Source organism: Crinia signifera, chromosome 5 (assembly GCF_055691185.1).
Source record: "Crinia signifera chromosome 5, ASM5569118v1, whole genome shotgun sequence".
Taxonomy (NCBI): domain Eukaryota; kingdom Metazoa; phylum Chordata; class Amphibia; order Anura; family Myobatrachidae; genus Crinia; species Crinia signifera.
The window spans coordinates 228,270,196-228,290,470 of record NC_139221.1 but is presented as its reverse complement, the minus strand read 5'-3'; the positions used below and the strand labels follow the sequence as shown (position 1 = coordinate 228,290,470).

Here is a 20,275-nt window from a genome sequence, read left to right as displayed (position 1 = left end):
CGGGCTGCAGGGTCCGGCCAGGTAGTGGCGAGGGGCGGGCAGCTTGTAGTGGCTGGGTCTGTGAGCAGCGGCAGCAGCTGGGAGCTTGTAGTGGCATTTTGCCAGGCAGCGGGCGGGATGCGGCTGCTGAATATTTTGAAATGACCGACCGGACGTTGATTGGCTGAGAGAATTCTCTCAGCCAATCAGTGTCCGGCCAGTCATTTCAAAATATTCAGCAGCCACACCCCACCCTTCTGCCCGGGCGACTTATTGCATGTAAAAATGGCACATCAAGTGCCAGATCTCATATGAGCCTACCGGGGGGCTCTGGGCAAACTGGTCCAACTTGTCCTTACATTTTAACATGGTTTTCTATGTAAAATCGCGGGCATCGCATCGGTCGCATCACATGCCATTATAATGGCATGCGATGCCCGCGATGGGCGCCCTTCTAGGTAAAGAGTACCGAATTTAGTTTGAAAGCTCCAATGGTAGAAGATGACATCAATCATGGATGTGCCCAAGATGTCAGCCTTACCCTCTGTGTATTAATGTAAAGTGCTTCACTACTACTTTCTGTTGGGAGAAAAGTTCTATATAAGTTGTTGCTGTTTTTATACTCGGTCTCAAACCTGACAATGAAATACAGAACATCCATCAGATCTGCTTAGATTAATCCAGTACCCTATAATACCCCTTTCACACCAGCCTAAATTCCCGGGTTGAGTCCGGGAACAACCCGGGACTAGCTCTGGTGTGAAAGCTTCCAGGGACAAATTCCCGGGTTAATTTGCCAGCAATTCAACCCTGCTAGGTAGCAGGGTTGCTCCCAGGTCCTTCCAGGGTTACTGGCTGGTGTGAAAGGTGCAGGGACATGTCCCTGCTTCCCGTGTTGCCTCTGCTAGTGCTGATTTGCTAGCAGGGCAACTTCCTGTTGTGGTGGACACTCACAGACATGCCCAGAGACAGAATACAGTGTGCGGGGAGACACTGTGCATGTTCTGTAGCACCACAGACCCCAGAAGTGTGTTTTAACCCCTGAAAGCCTGAAATGTGTGCCATGTCTTGAACAAATGAGGAGGTGAGAGAGCTATTAATCATTAGATGGGAAGATGCTTTCATATGCCTTTTTAATTTGTTTTATACAAGTAAATAAAGGCTGAAATACTACAAATGTTTTGTGTCTTAATTATTAGTAATAAATCTAATGTGAGCCTAAAAAAGGCCATTTTCAATGCTATTCTCATAGAAATGCAGGGTCATCCCGGGTTCAGTGTGAAAGGTGCCGACCCGGGTTGTCCCTGCTTCTAAAGCATGTGTGAATGGGTCCCAACCCGGGAATGTCCCTGCTTGTCCCGGGAATGTAATTCCCGGGTTTGTCTCTGCATTTCTGGTGTGAAAGGGGTATAACTGGGTTTCCCATCAAAATGTATGCCAGGCTTGTAGCTGGTACAAATGCTGCTGCCATTCTATTAACTTACTAGCCCCATTTTGCCAACATAATTGCGATAGCAATCTTTTTTTCAGGTTAGGCTGACTTTCAAAGTCCTACGTGATCAGTGCCAACGGTGTCCGAAGCAGGTTTTTATTCCTTACTGCCATGTTTGATTACTGCGATCTGCAATGTTCTGGGGTCAAAGCTTTCAGATTGGCAGCTCTGATTCTATGGAACTTGCTTCCCTGCACAGTTCCAGGGGCATCTACTCTGGAATACATCCAACACAGTCAAGCCTTTCCTTTCATTTAAGCATTTCGCTATCCTTTAGCTCCTAAAAAAATACAACCCAACTCTTTTTCCCTTTTTTTTTTTTTTTTTTTAAAGCTTATTTTGCATTTTAATGCAAAGCACTTTAGTCCCATTGGTGGAAAAGTGGAATGTATTATTTATTAATTGTCCTGAGAGTGATTTGTGAGGTGCAAACTTATTCTCAGGACAGTTTTTATTTTTTTAAATTACAATTTTTCCCCAATAGGACTCAAGTGCTTTTGTATTTACAACACAAGCTGCTATTATTACATTTTATTTATAAGGTGCCACAAGTGGTTCTAGAAGCAAACAATCTAAAAAATGATGTCCTCAAAATCACAGTATTCATTCTAACTCATCAACTTCATTGTATCCATAATATGAATCCATTTGGGTTCAAGACGCAAAATTTGACATGCCGATCTCCTCTTCTGCAATCATCAGAGACCTGATCTATAATCATATACTTAAAGTTTGACATTATGAAATTCAAAAACAATGCCTTGCAATGGGCTGTTTAGATAGCTTAGCATTCAGTGCTAGCCTAATGGCAGATCTGTAAAAAGCCATGTACAGAATGCACGTTCCAAATGCTTTTTCCCTGTTTTATATAATATAATATGACCCGATTTCTGAAATGTTTTAAACTTCTGAGATCTTTGTCATTTTGCATAATTGATCACCGCATTCTATGCATGTTCTGAATATTCCCATATACTGTATTGTATCTCTGCAGACAATGTATCGTGTCCTGGTGTTTACTTCTGATTGTTTCAATGTCTCAGATTTTTGGGATGGAATTAACATTATCCATCACCTTTTATATAGAGCAGGCATGTCCAACCTGCGGCCCTCCAGATGTGCTAAAACTACACATCCCAGCATGCCTTGCCACAATTTGGCTATAAGGGAATTCTAGAATGATGGCAATGCATGCTGGGATGTGTAGTTTTAGCACATCTGGAGGGCCGCAGGTTGGACATGCCTGATGTAGAGTATCCTCTACACCTGAATTTCCCCAGGTGTAGGGATTTCCTTGTTGGATGTTTCTGTGGTCGGCATTGGGGTCTGTCAGAGGGATGTATCGATATATCGCCATCTGCCGTGCTGCACATCTGGCATATGACGGATACCGTTCAGACATATCTACTCGATGTGAGCTGGTGGCGCAGCTGATTTTGTTTGTTTTTTGTGTATCCAGCTTCTGATACAGAAGAGTGCATATTGGCCCTTTTTCTAGTTCACTCGCAAGGGCAAATTCCTTCTCAAATGGACAAAACCATGTGCACTGCAGGGGGGCAGATGTAACGTGCAGAGAGACCCATGTGTATGGGTGCTCAGGTACTCCCCATTCATACTGCCCATGGGCATGTAACTAAAGTTATACAACTGGCATGTATGATCTAATGCTTATGGCGTGGGAAGGAGGCTTTGGTCTACAGTGCCAGCTGGGCAGTCTGAAGCCAATGTAGATCAAGTAATCGTTCCATGAGTTAAATTGGCAAAGTCATCTGGCAGTCACCTTAAAACGCCCCCCCCCCCCCCCCCCCCCCCCCCCCACACACACACACACACACACACACACACACACACACACACACACACACACACACACACACACACACACACACACACACTATATTGGGACATGTGATTGCTAAAAAGCATGGAATAATTTAGGCCTCAATTGTGTTCCTCTCCTGTCACCTGCAAGGTGTGAAAATTGTGAGGCGTGGCTCACAATTGCATCATTCCCTGGAAGCCACCGCCCTTTTCCCATTTTGCAGCATGGAAGAGTCCCTACATCCATAATGTTGGAAGGTATGCACTTATAACAGGGAGTTAAATAGGAAATTTCAAATCATCAGTCACATTTAGAAGGAGCGGACAGTGCACAGTCCTGGTGCACTAGGCTGCAGCCTATTGGCATATTGGTTCATCAGACACTGCCTGTAATCCTCGGTTGATATTGATATTTCTGTTGAGTTGCAGACCATCCTTGGTTTTGTGGTTGAGCATATTTCACATTCTCTGTAAAGACCTATCTGTGTATTCTAATGAGGGGATATATATATATATATATATATATATATATATATATATTCTCACATCTGATCTGGTGTGTTAACATTTTGTCTGAAATTATGAGCAATTATTGCAAACGTTTTGTAGTGTGTACATGATCTGTTTGACATCATTATTTAAGCCGGCCATAAATCGAAATGAGCGGCTTAGATTGGGTCACGATTTCCCTTGAACTCCCTGGCAGCAAACCAGACACACGATAGATTTAGATCAGGCATGTCCAACGTTGGCCCTCCAGATGTTGTGAAACTACACATCCCAGCATGCTTTGCCACAGTTTTGCTATTAGAGAATGCTAAAACTAGTGCAAAGCATGCTGGGATGTGTAGTTTCCAAACATCTGGAGGGCCAACGTTGGACATGCCTGATTTAGATAGTGATTGCGGATGTGCCCTCCCACATTATCGCCTGCTGCCACCAATCATCTGCTGGTATTACCAGCAGATAAGCAGCGGGGTGGACGGTGTTTCATAGCAAACAAGAAAAAATAATACAAAATTGTCAGGAAATGTCCAATATGGAATTTTCATTAAATCTGTCCTCCCATATATTGAAGTATAGCTGATAAAATATCTAAGTGGAGCATTTTGCATGGTATAACCCAAATGTAGTTGCAACCGATGAGAACAAGCTGTGCAATGGGTCTAGGTTCAGAATATCAATGAACAGATTTGCTGACTACAATCTGATGGACGCTAGCTTCCTTTTAACAAATGTTTTGCTGTGCGATGTTACAGGCACTGCTGCCAAGTCCCTGTTCATTGTCTTGCAAAGTAACAATGAAACGTTCCCCTGTTTGTACTGAATTATAACACATTACAGCATGCTGGTAATAAGAATAGAATGTGAATAGAATGTGATCAGAAGGTTGATGAGAATTATGCTCCTTCCGTGGACCCTACCATGTGTCCAATTTACATAAAGGTCTTAAACTACCAATATAAGTGGGTACAAAGAGCCTTAGTATGTATATAAAAATAAAAACTTGTCGTAAGGTGATACAGCATATAGAACTAGCTTTGTGGGGTATAGATCATTGGGTCAACCTAAATACGGTCGACAGTCATTAGGTCGGCGGGGGTCTAGGTCGATAGGTCATTAGTTCGACACAAGCATTAGGTCGACATGGGGTTTTTCACTTTTTTTTTTTACCCGAATGTCGACATGGACACAGGATTAAGTGCACCCCGTGTGCTCGCTATGCTTCGGGCATGGTGTCTCGCTGTGCTCGGCACACTTTTATTCTCCCACCATGCCCTAGTGCAGTGGTTCCCAAACTGTGTGCCGTGGCTCCCAGGGGTGCCCTTGGTTGGGGGTCCAGGACCAACTCAAATTATTAATGGTTAATTATTTATGAGCAAAACCAGTACTGGTGGCTGCCAATCATAAAATGTGTACAAACAAAAGCAAATCCTGCCATTTACCACATAACTGACCCTAAGAATCGCATATAAACCCAATCTAATTATGTTAATTTGGTCTAGGGGTGCCGTGAAAAAAATCTGATAATCTAGGGTGCCGTGATTCAAAAAAGATTGGGAACCCCTGCCCTAGTGGATAGTAGGGCATGAATTACTGACTGTCGGCACATGTGAAAAACCCCATGTCGACCTTTTGACTGTCAACCTAATGACCAGTATGTCGACCCAGTGGTATTGACCTAATTAATCATGACTGCCGACCATCTTTAGGTCGACCAACCGACCGTATCCCGCTTTGTGGGTGTCTGTCTTCCCTTTCCAAACATGTATTGGGCTGATACTAATTCTATGCATGGCCTCCTTCAGATAATTGTGGCTGGAGGTAATGAGGGCTCTTTATTAGAACCTCTGACATCCATCTGTATAAATGATGAAGGCACAGCTGTATACAGAAAAAAGGTGTCCATAACAGTTCTGTTCATGTGGTATTTGTCGTTTCATAAGCAGGTGGTAATGTTTTGTCTTGACCTGTCACCAGTGTCTTAACATCTTCTGATGCTGTAGTGCTACATTTACAGTACATGCTAGCACTGCCCCCAGAAAGTCATACTAGAGTATTTTACTTGCAGTGACCAGAATATAGCTGTGAGATTATTTGGAATAGGGTAAGCACCTGCAACATCTAATCACCAATTATATTGGCAAAGATCATGATTTATTTATTTTTTTCTTCGCTACTGGATCAAAGTCGGCCTCATTTTTTCATAGTTACTATTGATTATTCAGGCATGGCAAGGCAGGCTCAATTCAGGAGCTGTAAATATACCCAGGTTTCCGGTCATTGGTTTTGATAGCTGTGAGCATTATACAACATTAAAACGGATTGACCTATGTCAGATTGTTCCTTTCAGCTAGTTTTAGACAAAAATGTCAGAGGAACCCCACAGTGATCTAAAATATGTATGAAAATATTGCTCTAATTGTAGAAGAACCGGTAAAGCCAGTACAGTCATCCAAAAGGCTCCAAGTATTCTCAACGGTTTATCTTCAGATCTAGTATTGTAGTGACTTATAAAGTCTATTGAAATCCTTAATACAGAATGATTGTGTGCTTAGTGTTTGGATTAGTTCTAACTCGTTGTTTAATTTTCATGTGTCATAACCACTTGACTGCACCTCTCTTTGTGCTAACTTATCAAGTCACTTTTGGTAAATGTGTATTTTGTGGAAGTGTAAGGATTTATTCACACTACAGATCAGAGTTGCGATTGGGACAGTGGTTCTGCACTAACTGATCATACACCAGGTATAAAGGTCCGTAATCACAATCATGCCAGATAATATACTGGAATGGCGCATATTGTGGTTCAACAAAATAAAGTTAGGTACTTGTGTATTATCACGGCGCCCACGAAAATGGCCGCAAATCGCATGGAAAAATCGGATGCGATTTTCCGGCCGATTTTCGACCGATTTTTCACTTTTTCCGGCCGATTTGCATGCTGTTCCATCATTGCACACCTTGCACACCCCCGATTTCCATCGTAGTGCATCGCATGCAATATAGTGGCATGTGGTGCATGCCATGCGATGCATGTGAAGCGATTCGATTTGTAATTGTACAATCACCCTGATGGGTGCTTACAAAGTTAAATGCACCGCCATTGTTAACACCACCCCCACTATCAACGCCAACCCGAAGCGTGGCGAGCCCGCGAGGGGTGGCGGTACGGGTCCTCCGACCTTTTCATACCCCCACTATCCACGTCGGCGTGGAGTTGATTTTAGATAGTGTGGCGAGCGCAGCGAGCCCGTAGCGTGGCGAGCGGACACGTAATACATGTAAAGTAATCCGCATCCCCGCCCGGGGCACGCTGCGCTCGCCACGCTTTGGGCTCGGTGGCTCACTGCGCTCGCCACACTCTCTAAAATCAGCTCCATGCCGACGTGGGTAGTGGGGGTATGAAAAGGTCGGAGGGCGCGTACCGCCGCCCCTCGCAGGCTCGCCACGCTTCGGGTTGGCGTTGATAGTGGGGCTGGCGTTAACAATGGGGGTGCATTTAACATTGCGAATCGCATGCCACTTGCTGGCATGCGTTGCTATGCGATATTTAATTGTACAATCAGGGGCATTTTCCCAAAAATCACATCGCATACCATCGCATAGTACCTGGGGGTGTGCAAGGATGGAATAACATGCAAATCAGCAGGAAATGGCCGAAAATCGGCCGCAAAATCGCATCGCAGATCAAATCGGCCGATAAATCGGATGCGATTTAGATGAAATCGGGCGCCGTGATAATACACAAGTACCTAAAGTTATGCTTAATGGAAATCTCCCATGCCTTACACTTATGTCAAGCAGATTCCCTGGCACAGTTAAAAAATAAAAAAAATAAAAAATTTAAACCCCCAGTACTGATTTTTCTGATCCCCTTGTGCTTTTCTGTTACATCCTGTGGTAAGCTGCTGCAGCCCTGGGGCGTTCTTGCTCCCTGCTATATGTCTCTGTCTGTATTTCTGCAGAACTATGGGGTAGCTGTATGAAGCAGTGATGAGGGAGAAGTGATAAAGCGCCTGGTGCTTTATAACCAACAATCCACTCTGGAATGTTAAGCTACAGGCTGGGTTTAAAATGGGGCCAGGCACTTTACCACTTCTCCTCCCTTATCACTGCTTCATACATCTACCCCAGAATATCCCAAAATCTGATGAAGTGGCCAAAAGCCGTTCTACACAAATGGCCATGTTGGACAGTTGTTGCCGGATCAGATGGATTTTTGATCGAGAGGATTACATTTATTTCTAAGCAACATCCACAACCCCACCCCCCCCCCCTTCCACTTATACAGAACCCTTAACAGATGGAGGTTCTTGCATATTTGTATGCTTTGAACCCTGTTCATTAGATGTCTGTAAATAGACTGTTGCAGGCAGACTATGCAAATTTTTAGTAAATCATTCCTACAAATGGTGCTCTGGCCTTGTTGCATATCCTTTTTGCTGGCATGTCTGCAAGAGCACATTGATCAATGATGACTTTGGTTTGTTCAGGAGCACAAGTCACCATGCAGCCAGATTTGCTGGTGTTTCCTGAGCAACACTGAGCAAAGGGCAGCTGTCTGTAGACTTAACAAGAGACAAGTCAGACCATTCGCTGCTGCCAGTTCTCTCATTGTCTAGGTTCCCTTTAGTTTGTATTGTTGGTGTTGCTGAACAAACAAGTGAACACACTTGGCCGTTCTTTATGCATCACCAGGTAGGGTTGGCAAGTTTTCCTTCATTAGTAGTTACATTTGCTTATGGATTTAGAACGTGCATGTTGGCATACTCCTGCTTAGCTAAAAGCTGTTCGCTAAAATAGTGCTTCCTAAACTTATTATATTATATAATAATATATAATATTTGCTTTCTTATTCCTATGTAACATTCCTTGGGGATGCAGTTGATTTGCCGGCGGTCGGGATCCCGGCGGTCGGAATCCCGACACTGGAATCCCGACCGCCGAAATCCCGAAACTTTCTTCCTCCGTGGGTGTCCACGACACCCATAGAGGGAGAATAAAATAGCGTGCCGAGCATAGCGAGGCACCGGGCCCGCTGCGTGGCGAGCGCAGCGAGCCCGCAAGGGGGGGCGATCCATGTCCCCCCCCTTGTCGGGATTTCGGCGGTCGGGATTCCAGTGTCGGGATTCCGACCGCCGGGAATTCGTATCGGATCCCATTCCTTGTAGTGCAGTGCTTTTTAGATCCAATGAAATGTGATTCACATATGCATTGATAAATATTGTTTTAATTTTTTTTGTTATGGCGATAAAACCTCTACACTTTCATACCCCTTTTATATAGCGAGATGCCCTGGTGTTTACCGAGACTCGTGCACTCTACCCAGTCTCGTGTGTCTGAAAAGCCGCACATTCCGGAGTTGCCGCCCCTTCTATTGAGCAGGTTTTTTTTCTATGATTTTCATCCTGAGTGGACAAGTCCTGCTTATGGGGTCATTCCTATTACCGGTGATTATATTGCGGGTATGAATCATTGGAGGCAGCAGCGGCACTGTGTGACAGTGCGATTTTGCACAAAATGTGGGCATTCGGGCTGAAGCCGGTCCTCAAAGGGTTCAAGATTAGGTGCCGTTGCTGGCGTTAAATTGCCATAGCACATCGAAACCCTTTGATAGGATTGACCCTTAAATCTGGTGCAGCTTCAGAATTATTTCCAGGTCACACCTAGAAGCCTCTGATTGGCATTAAGGGGTCACTGGAGGAAGTGGGTGTTTTTCCGCAGTGAGCAGTAGAAGCAGCCTATGCCATCTAGCATCAAAGACGCTGCCCATTATGGTGAAGTCTGGTTGTGTGTGTCTGAGAAACACTGATGTAAGTTACACACACACACACCCCCCTCTCCTGTGGACTCTAAACAGCTCAAGGTCACTTAGCAGGTGAACAGGTGAATTCATTCAACTCACATTTAGGGGTAGGGCGAGCTATGATGGCAAGCAGTGCCGATAGCTTGCCTTCAGTATTGAACCCACCACCGTTCACTCGCCATTTCCACCTCGCTGTTTCTTTTCAGCAAGGTGGAAACGGCTAGTGCAGCCATCAAAATGGCGAGGCTCATCACAAATGCAACGGGCTTGTAAATTTGTTAAATTTACACTTTTATTTTCCTGAATCTGTATGATGCAGCTTGAGATTTAAACCTATGCTTATTGGAATACTATTCACTGCTTACACCACAACTTCCTGGAACCTATCCAGCCCTTTCTGTCATACCAGTTAGTGTTCACTCTAGCTTTTTGGTCAGGCAGGGCGCTGGGGGGCGGTCTGGGCCCGCCGACGGCACACTTGTGGGTGGTCCCGGGCCGGCAACATCACAAAAGGGGCGTGCCCAGGCCGCTACGTCATGAAAAGGGGCGGCCCCACTGCCGCAGGTGCGTGGGTCGAAGGTGCCGGGGAAGCGCCGTGCAAGCAGTAGGGGCAGGCATCAGGCTGTTTTAGCGGGGCGCTGCTAGCGGGGCAATGTGCATTTTGCCCTTTAAAAATCGGGCAGGGCGCAGCACCCTGCTAAAACTGCCTAGCGGGAACACTAACAGTATGTGCTGTTGCTTGTTGGGACTTGATAAACAAGCTTTTCAGGATTGCAGGATTGCTTGTATGTGCTATAATTAATTGTAGGACTTGGATGGATAGTAATCATGGGGTCTGGCAGCAGTGTGATGCAATCTCGCAGTTCCTGAGTATTGTGATTCATGTGGATGACACGGGGCTAAAGCTGGAAAGTGACAGAATTTACTTATTGGTAATAAACACATTGTATGGATTCTATAACAGAGGCCTGCTAAAGCCACATTAAACAACATTGTGACTAGGACTTAATGAACCCAAATCCAGTACTAACTTTTATATTAAGGATACGAGTTGTGGTTGTTTATAGCTCATGTAAATGTTCTTTTCCAATTGTTGGGCTTCCATTGGGTAATTCCTAAATATTGTTGAGCAGTTTTCTATCCCCTTAAGCTGCTGCCCATCTGCTACTGTCTCCGGCTGTGCGGCTCTGCGCAGCGTGACGTGACGTGGTGTGTGTGTGTGTTGTTGTTTTTTTTTTTTTTACAATAATAATAATAATAATAATAAGGCGAATCCTGAGATTCTGTGAATCCCCAGGATTGACCATTTTTCAATCCCGAATCTTGTGATTTAGAAAAAAAAAAAATTCCCTGGGATACGCATCCCTAGTCCCCACCATCTCGACATTGGATGCTGATGACTTTCAGTCTACAGAACTCTGTTGTACACATTCGTATAATCCACATTAAGGAGGTTATTCTGGTTGGTGCGTAAATTTCCGAATTCTTTCGGAGCGGTCCGCACGCCACGCTGTGCGGACATCGTACGAAGAATCGCCCACGGGTCCTCCGCATACGGACGGACTCACACTTTAAGAACAGGGCGTGTTTACGGACGACATCCAAACCTTGCGTGTGCGGTGGACACACACATATTCTGCACGGTCTTACAGCGTTTGCACGGTCTTACCGCGTCAGAACGGACGGGAACCTGCCTTTCAGCATATATTTGTGTGTTTTGTAATGGTCCATTTAAACTGCAATGGTTCCAATTGAAGCAATGAAAAGAGTGTGAGTAATGAGTAAAGGAGTGGATTGTATTGTGTTCAGCTGACATTGGTTCAGGTGCGGCCATACTGATTGGGCGTTCCGAATGCCTAGTGCATGACCGAGTGGTGTCCGCAAAGAAATACTTGCTTATGGACACCGCATATTTCTTGCCTTTTGGTTCGTTTGCAGTCGGTGTGCTGTCCGAATGCACGCCTACCATAATTAGTGCACTCCCTCGTGTACACCCATGTTTACGCCCAGTTTAGCCCACTTTGAAACTACGCCCCTGTGTACTTCCGAAGGACGCCCATATCTCCTGAGTGAATGCGGTGCACATTTCTGTACGGTATTAGTAAGAACGAGTACGGAGACCTTGCGTGGCACATGCGCATAGCGTTGCCCACGCATGCGCAGATGGCTAAAAAACGCCATCCGAAAGAATTCGGAAAATTACGCATCGACCAGAATAAGGCCCTAAGTGACACAGGGGAAAATGTAGATCTCCGGTTTTAAACTGGTACGGATAAAACAAACCTCAAACAGATTTGTCATCCTACACCTAGCCCAATTCATCATGTGGTGTGTGTGTGTGTGTGTGTGTGTGTGTGTGTGTGTGTGTAAGAGAAGCCTGGCGTGAGTTAGCACCTGTCGCAACATTCAAGTATTTTCGTGTTACCTGCTTGTGAAATCCTGCTGGTTCTGCTCTCTCATGCTGCTGACCAAGCTCTGTGTTAAGCCCTGTACACATGCATCTATTTATTTTTTTTCCCGATTTTCGATTCGATTTTGCTTATAGAAGCAAAATAGATTCCTAAACTAAATCAAATGGTTTTTGTGTCACTTTCAATCTACATTCGATGCGCGCTCCCGTTTTCACAAAATTGAACAGAAAAATCGGTACTTGTTTCCTAGCACGGCCACAACGATCATAATCGTGGTCATCGGGGGTAAAATCGGGGCCATCGCGGGCATCGCGGCCGCTAAAAAATCGGGTGCGATGGGCCAGACGCGATGCCCGCGATTTCCCCATAGAGAACAATGTTAAATGGCTCAATTTACCCGCGATGACCCCGATTTTCCCATAGGAAACAATGTGAAATGGATCAATTTACCCAAATTATCATAGGGAACAATGGTAAATGGGCCAAAAACACCCCTGAACATAAAAATGTCCCCCCAAAAGTACTATACGCCACCCCGCGATCAACGTGAACCCGAAGCGTGGCGGTACGCGTCCTCCGACCTTTTCATGCCCTACTATCCACGTCGGCGTGGAGTTGAGAATAAAAAAGTGTGGCGAGCGCAGCGAGCCACCGAGCCCGAAGCGTGGCGAGCGCACGCGGATACCTTCACAGTTATACGCGTCCCCTCGCGGGCTTCCCAGGTGTCCATGGCGACGCGGACACCTGGGAAGCCCGCGAAGGGACGCGTTTACCTGTGAAGGTATCAGCGTCCCCTCGCGGGGCTCGCCACGGTTCGGGCTCGGTGGCTCGCTGCGCTCGCCACACTATTCTATTCTCAACTCCACACCGACGTGGATAGTAGGGCATGAAAAGGTCGGAGGACGTGTACCGCCCCCCCTCGCGGGCTCGCTGCGCTCGCCACGCTTCGGGTTCACGTTGATGGCGGGGTGGCGTCAACTACTTTTGGGGGGACATTCCACTGCTCTGTGGTTTTTTGGGGGGTTTCTGGCCCATTTACCATTCTTCCCTATGCTGATTTGGGTAAATTGATCCATTTAACATTGTTTCCTATGGGAAATCGTGGTCATCGCGGGTAAATTGAGGCATTTAACATTGTTCCCTATGGGGAAATCGGGGGCATCGTGTCTGGACCATTTAAGCATTTTTAGGTGCACACGACGCGACCGACTCGATTTTTCAATGCATTTCAATGGAAAAATCGGGGGCATCGCGTCAGTCGCGTCGCAGGCCACTCAAATTACCCCCGATGGCCAAGATTTGTGGCCGTGCTAGGAAACAAGTACCGAAAAATCTACTGTGCAGCCAAGGAAATATCGAATTCGAGCTAGTAAATCGAATTTGTACAATGTACCATGAATGTATATCGAATTCGATATCTAATGCAAAAGGAAAGATCTAATAGAAAATCAAATCTAACAAGGAATCAAAAGCAAATCTGTGTGTGTGTGTGTGTGCAGGGCTTAAGTTTGAACACTAAAGCCCTGTACACACGCTTAGATTTGCTTTAGATTTGATGTTAGATTCGATTTTCTATTAGATCTGGATTAGATCATCCCATTCGATTTGGCATTGGATATGTACTTTTGCATTCAATTCGATTTCACAATGTAGGCACAATGTACTCATTTGATTTACTGGATCGAATTTGAGATTTCTTTGGCTGCACAGTAGATTTTTCGATTTTGAGAACTGGAGCGCGCATCGAATCTAATGCAGATCGAAAGTGTCGTAAAAACCATTCGATTTTGCTTCTATAAGCAAAATCGAATCGAAAACAGGGAAAAATCTAAGCGTGTGTACAGGGCTTATGGCTGATTGCATCAGCTGTGTGAGTCCATGCACTGTCTGCTTGATTAGGTAACCTGCAAAGCTCTAGCTCAGTGCTGACAGCTGAGCTCATTAGCTCCTTGTAAAAGGAACTTCCTGGCAGGTATTCCTTGCCAGAGTATAGGTTCACTACCTGCTCCAGCGTTCCTAGTGCTTTGTCTGACATGATTCCGGCTATTCTCCTGCTTAATCATTGTGTATCATACCCAGTGACTACTAGCTCCTGACTTCAGCTATCCTAGTGACCATTCTCTTGCCTGGTTCTTGTGTACTGCATCTGTGACATCCTTTTTATGACCTCAGCTTGTTCTGTGACCATTCTCCTGCCTGCTCCCTGTATACTGCATCCTGTGACTCACAGTATATGACCCGGCTAGTACTTGGACTCTTGCTCAAGTGGGTGTGGTATGATTCACCGACAGTCGGGATCCCGACAGTCATTATCCCGACTGCCTGGTCTCAGACAGCGTGGCCAGCACAACAAAGCCCCTTGCGGGCACGGTGGTGAGCTATGCTCGCCACCTATTCTATTCTCCCTCTATGGGGGTCGTGGACCCCCACGAGGGAAAATAGCCGACGGCCGTCGGGAACCCGGCCGTCAGTGTTTTAACAGTCGGGATCCCGACGTCGGGTTAATGACTGTCGGGATCACGACTGTCGGGACCCCGTCCGGCAGCCGCTCAAGCCTGCTCCTTTGTTACCTTATCTGTCCGCAAGTTCCTGACTCGGCTAGTCTGACCATGAGCATTCCAGAGCTTACCCTGCATTACACCTTGTGTTTACCAGTACCATGTGGGAAACCTGATCAGGGGACCACGACCGGCGTACCGTGTGCAGCGAAGCCCAAATCCCGCTTGGAGGGGTCACTGGCGAAAACCCCTGAGTCAGGTCAAGCCAATTCCTGGTTTGGTATTCATCATTCCGGGTCTAAAACCATGACAGCAGCACTGAGCAATGTGATGGTGCAACGTCATGTGTAAATGTTGCTTTTTTGCACTACAGATATAGCGTGACACCTCTCAATGTGTACCACTGGGCTGCGGCTTCATCCACACAGTGACCTGTCATAAACTGTCACCGGTGAAGCACAACAGATCTTAACATTAAAAACACTGAAAAACGTAGCGTAGATGGGCGCAGTGCTATTACACATGTACCAATAACAATACCTAAGATCACACACAAGTGCCATATGGCCATTGCAACTATGACCATGCTCAATATCCTAACACATCAACCCCACAACCTGAACATTATCGCAGTTATAGGCAATTGCTTTAAGTAAGGCCTGCTGTTGCTAGAGCAATTTTGTTTTTTACATTTGCAGGTTACACTTGTTAGATTTCTGCACAATATAGCTAGAGAGGCTGAAGTTGGCCCATTTGGTACACAATTTTCTTTTTAAAGTTATTTTTTGTATAAAAAAAAATATCTAAATAGTTTTATAGATATTTTGGTACCTCGAGGATGTACGTTAGTGGGCCTGAAATAATTAAATCATTAGGTCCACATGATAGGTAGAATGGCCAAAGTCTGGCCATTTGGCACAGAGGGGCAGATGTATGAAGCAGTGATAAGGGAGGACAAGTGACAAAGTGCTTTTTGGCCTTCCTAACAGCTCCAAACTGTTAAGTGTATGCTGGGTTTCTGAAGGGACAGTTAGGAGCTGATTGGATGGTTACTTCATGACTTCTCCCTCCCCCCCCATCATTGCGTCATACATCTACCTCTTGTGTTCTCTTTGCACTTCTATATTTTATATTATTACCTCAAGCAAAACATTGTGTTCTGCACCCAGGCTTGGGCTGCTATGTTTACATGATGTAATGTCTGTGTACCTTATTTTGCACTTTATATATTTTGAACTTATATAACGTTTACAAAGCCATTTTCTACCTGTATGACAAGTTTTATAAACATACAAAAAAAGTTTTTTTGAACAAATTTTATAAGAGAACTGCAATTAAGCAAACAAAAAATAATAATAAACACAAACTGTTTAACCAGCAATATTTGCCTGTGTCCCTACTGCGACATTGATGGAAGGTTTTCTGTGATTGTGGTTCTTATCCGCTCTGCGGCAACGTTCTGCACCCTCTCATAGCCTGCTGCACCATGTTGATCCACACCTCTTGATCCTGCACATTCCACTCAGGAAGAAAGTTTTCCTTTTGCAGTTCCCATATATTGTGGAGAATGCAGCAGGCTGCTACAATATCCTGCATGATTTTTAAGTCCACATCATTCCTCTTCATGAGGCAACGCCAGCATCCTTTTAAGCGGCCAAAAGCATTTTCAACTGCCATACGGGCAGAACTAAGGGCATGGGTATATGCGATCTGTTGTGGCGACAGTTGAACATGGTGGGTGTAGCCCTTCATCAGCCAGTGCTGCAAGGAGTAGGCCGCATCACCGATGAGGTGGACCGGAATGTCCACACCATCAACAGTCACAGATTTCTATAAAAATAATAAAATAATATATATATATTCCTGGTGCAAAACATAAATATTGGTTTATGGATGAACATAAGTGTAAGGGTACATATTTCTTACCTCCTCTAGGGTACAGACATCCACCTAGCTGATCCTCTGCAATAGTGTACAGATCTGAATTGGCTAGAACCCTCGCATCATGTGACCTACCGGGCCAACCTATGAACACATCCGTGACACTAAAAACACCTGTATATTACATGTTGTGTCTCCAAAAAAAAAAAAAAAAGCCCACCCTTAACAAACCTTACTAAATTATTGCTTACCAGTATTTATGGTCCACTACAGCTTGCAGGACAATAGAATGCCAGCCCTTGGGATTATAGTAGTCTGCTGGGTTATCACTGGGGGCGATGATGGGAATGTGGGTACCATTGATTGCTCCACCACACTGAGGATATCCACGCCTCTTGAATCCCTTGACAGTGTCCTCTAGCCGCTGTCATTGTGGCAGTGATATAAATCACTGGTATATGGTTTGCAGCAATGCCCGTGTGACTTGGTACACAATCTTGCACACTGTGCCAATTCCTACACCAAATAAACAAGAGTGTACGATATGCTAACCTCCTGCTGGGCTCAATTGGCTTCCTGAAATTGGTGGTCTGCTTCGTGATGGCAGGGGACAGTAGTTCCAAAATATAGAAAAATGTAGCAGGTGACATCCACTGCTCATCCTGGAAACTTAGAACTGTCTGCATGAAAGCCTCCCCATGTCTGCAATCTCTCATCCACATTCTTCTGGTTGGTGCAGTGCTCATTTTCACTGGCTGATATCAGCGCTTTCCTCCTCCCAATTTTTTTCACTGTGTTTTGACCCGACATGTGCCAACAGGTGGTATTTCATGCCCTACCATCCACTAGAGCGTGGTGGGAGAATAAAATAGTGTGCCGAGCGCAGTGAGGCATCGTGCCCAAAGCATAGCGAGTTCACTTCAACTGTGTCCATGTCGACATTCGGGTAAAAAAACAGTGAAAAACCCATGTCGACACAGTCATGTTGACTGTTTAACCTGTACATTCTATATGTCGGTATTTTCACCTTGTCGGTATTTTAACCCATTCGGGATTTTGACAGTCGGGATTTCATACCGAATCCAGCTGTCCATGGCAGCAAATAGTACAGCAAAATGTCTGCAACTCTAGCATAGACACAGCTACTCCATCAGACTCCATTGCTATAAGACCTCCCCACCCACCCCCCACCCTTCACTTTGTCCCCTTTGTGACTTCAATGTGGTTTGCACTGGAAAAAAGCTATGTCTTGTGGGCATTCTTTTGTTTTTTTCAAAGCTTACCCGGGTTTAGTGTAAATGGCTCTGACACGGGTATAACACTGGTCTATGTGCAGTGGAAATAGTGTTTTTACCCGTGTCTTACATGGGTATGATTTGTGTTCAAAAACCCATGTTTAACACGGGTTTCAGATGGAAAAGGGGTATAATTGAGCACTCTGTCAATGCAGATTGAAAAATGCAGATTGAAACACCTGGGTTAGTTGCATGTCTACCCTTTTACACCAAGCCATGAAGTCAACCATAACCCAGGTTATTGTGGCATTGAAAACACAGTATTAGCAGATGTTAACCCTGATGCGTCTGCTGGTGTTCTTTTTATGTATGTATTATTTTTTTTAGTCTGTTCTTTATCTCTGTTTACTTTATTTGCTGTTTTTAGAAATTTTTCTTTTCATTTCTTCTGTATGTGTGTCTGTCTGTGTACATTTATAGATTGCTGCATTTTCCTTTGCTCTTTTTTTTTTTTTTTAAATCTGGACTCAACATTCAACTTTTTTCTTTCAGGGGTCAACATTTCACAAAACATCAAACACTGAAAATGTTACAATGATTCCTGTGTTGCCTTCGAAAAAAGCAAGTGAATTGCCGGTCAGTGAAGTTGCTTGGATACTTAAGGTGAGAGAGGATATCTAGCTTATTTATGTGATGGGATTATTCTATTTGTGCCCAAAACAACATTGTCGCATTATGTTATTATTACCAGCCACACATGGATGGTGGTATACTGTACTGTATTCTGTAATTGTCTTTTTTTCAAGGGTGCCAGTTTTCTCCTCCGGGCTGGACTATAAAGGTTATTAGAAAAATCACAACTGCATTTTCTAAATACCCATAGATACACTTGGGGAGTATTAATTAGCCATGGGATACACATCGCATCTGGTTACCGATGCCTGAAGTATTCAATTGACATCAACATAGTGCGAGTTCCAGCACTCTGACTGAACCAGTAACTTAAGAGACCCGTTCATGTTTTTAAAAAATCCCATTGATATAGAAGTTTATGCGGAATCAGTAGGTTTCTGCATGCGAGTGCTGTTTTTGTTCCATACGAACAAACCCCAGCCCACTCACACACTTTTTGCAGCTAATTGAATGCCCCTACCGATTCTTATACTAAACAAAAGTGGGTGTTGACAATTTAAATGTCAAAATTTTGACTGTCTACAACCAGACCATGTCAACTTTCTAACTGGATCCCAAATTATTAGTTTAAAGAGATAAAGTTGTTTTTAAGGTTGTAGAAATAACTATTATGGTTTGTTGTAAGCATTACCTTTGCGGAAGGGTTGACTAGTTGAAACAATTTTTTTTGTGTTTTTTTTTTAACAATTTTTATGTTTTATATTATGCTTAAAAACAAACAAAAACGATACTTAAAAAAAAAAAACCTAATGTTTTGTTCAAAATGTTTAATACTAGTGTATTGCATTCCCAGTGCCAGTGCTAATAACTCCCTAAAGCGCATTTTCCATTTTGTAATACTATTGAGGTATATTTAATTTTTTATTGAAAAATGTCAAAAAATCAAAGTCTAAAAACTTTTAAATGTTGGCAAACATACAAATATGGTTGATCAAGGTCTCTTATGTAGCTTTAACATCACATAAAACATTTTGAAACGTTTTGAAAAACTGTAATTTTAAACGGGTCTAGTGTTCATATTGCAGCAGATTACCATTTAAAAATACCGTTTAAGTACCATTCACATCACCAGTCAAGCCTTTTAACCTCTGAACACGTTTCTACCCACAGCTTATTTCCTGGTTCAGGGAAGGGACACAAGACAAGGGACAGCCTATCACAGTGCTCTAACCTTTATTTTTTTACTAAATACCATTTCAGTGCCATTCAGACAGCACAAAAAACGGCTTTAAAACGGGTAGGACTCTGCTTTTTAAACGTGTTGAAATACCAGTTAACTTTAAATGGTATTTCAACTATGACACTTTCACACTGCAGCCTTAAACGTTTTAAAAGGCAAAAAAACGGCAATATACCGTTTTAAAAGTGTGATGTGAAAGCTACATAATACATGAATCTCTTTCATTAAAACTTCAATGCAAAACAAAACGGGTTTATACCACAAAAAAAAAAAAAAATTTTTTTTTTTGTTTTTTTTACCCTACTTTGCATTTTCGACTGCTGTGTCTGTATTAACTGTTTTTGACTTTGCAGACAGTCATTAAATGTTTTCAAGATGTTTATTCTCATTTGTAACATATTATAAACATGGTGCTTTTTGCTTTCTTTAACGTTCTTTCGGATTCCTTTTTGTATTGCAGGCTGATCTTCAAAGTGGATTAACAAACTCTGAGGTTTGTCACAGACGCATCTCCCATGGATGGAATGAGTTTGATATTGGTGAAGAAGAGCCATTGTGGAAAAAATATATTGCACAGGTGAGCTAAAAGCTTACACACACGAGTATATGCTCTACATAAAACTCTTACCGCTTTAGTCAAATACTTTGTTAGGTGCACTAAGTTCTGACATCTTAAGATTCGGATAAAAATCCTGTGGATGGCATGATTTTTGCTGTTTTTTACTTCACATTGAAACCTTTTCTACTTGTTTAGGACCTTGTCCTAATTGAGTCT

At 43.9% G+C, this 20,275-nt stretch overlaps 1 protein-coding gene across 3 annotated transcripts in view; it reads left to right on the top strand.

The window, feature by feature from the left end:
- The window catches only part of ATP2C1 (ATPase secretory pathway Ca2+ transporting 1), a 97,746-nt gene that overhangs the window by 21,928 nt on the left and 55,543 nt on the right, over window positions 1–20,275 (top strand). For all 3 annotated transcript variants that reach the window (XM_083188610.1, XM_083188608.1, XM_083188609.1), the window contains 2 exons: window positions 18,180–18,290; window positions 19,961–20,077. In XM_083188610.1, coding sequence (XP_083044736.1) covers window positions 18,222–18,290; window positions 19,961–20,077 — 186 coding nt within the window. In that variant the 5' untranslated portion in view covers window positions 18,180–18,221. The remainder of the gene's footprint in view (window positions 1–18,179; window positions 18,291–19,960; window positions 20,078–20,275) is intronic.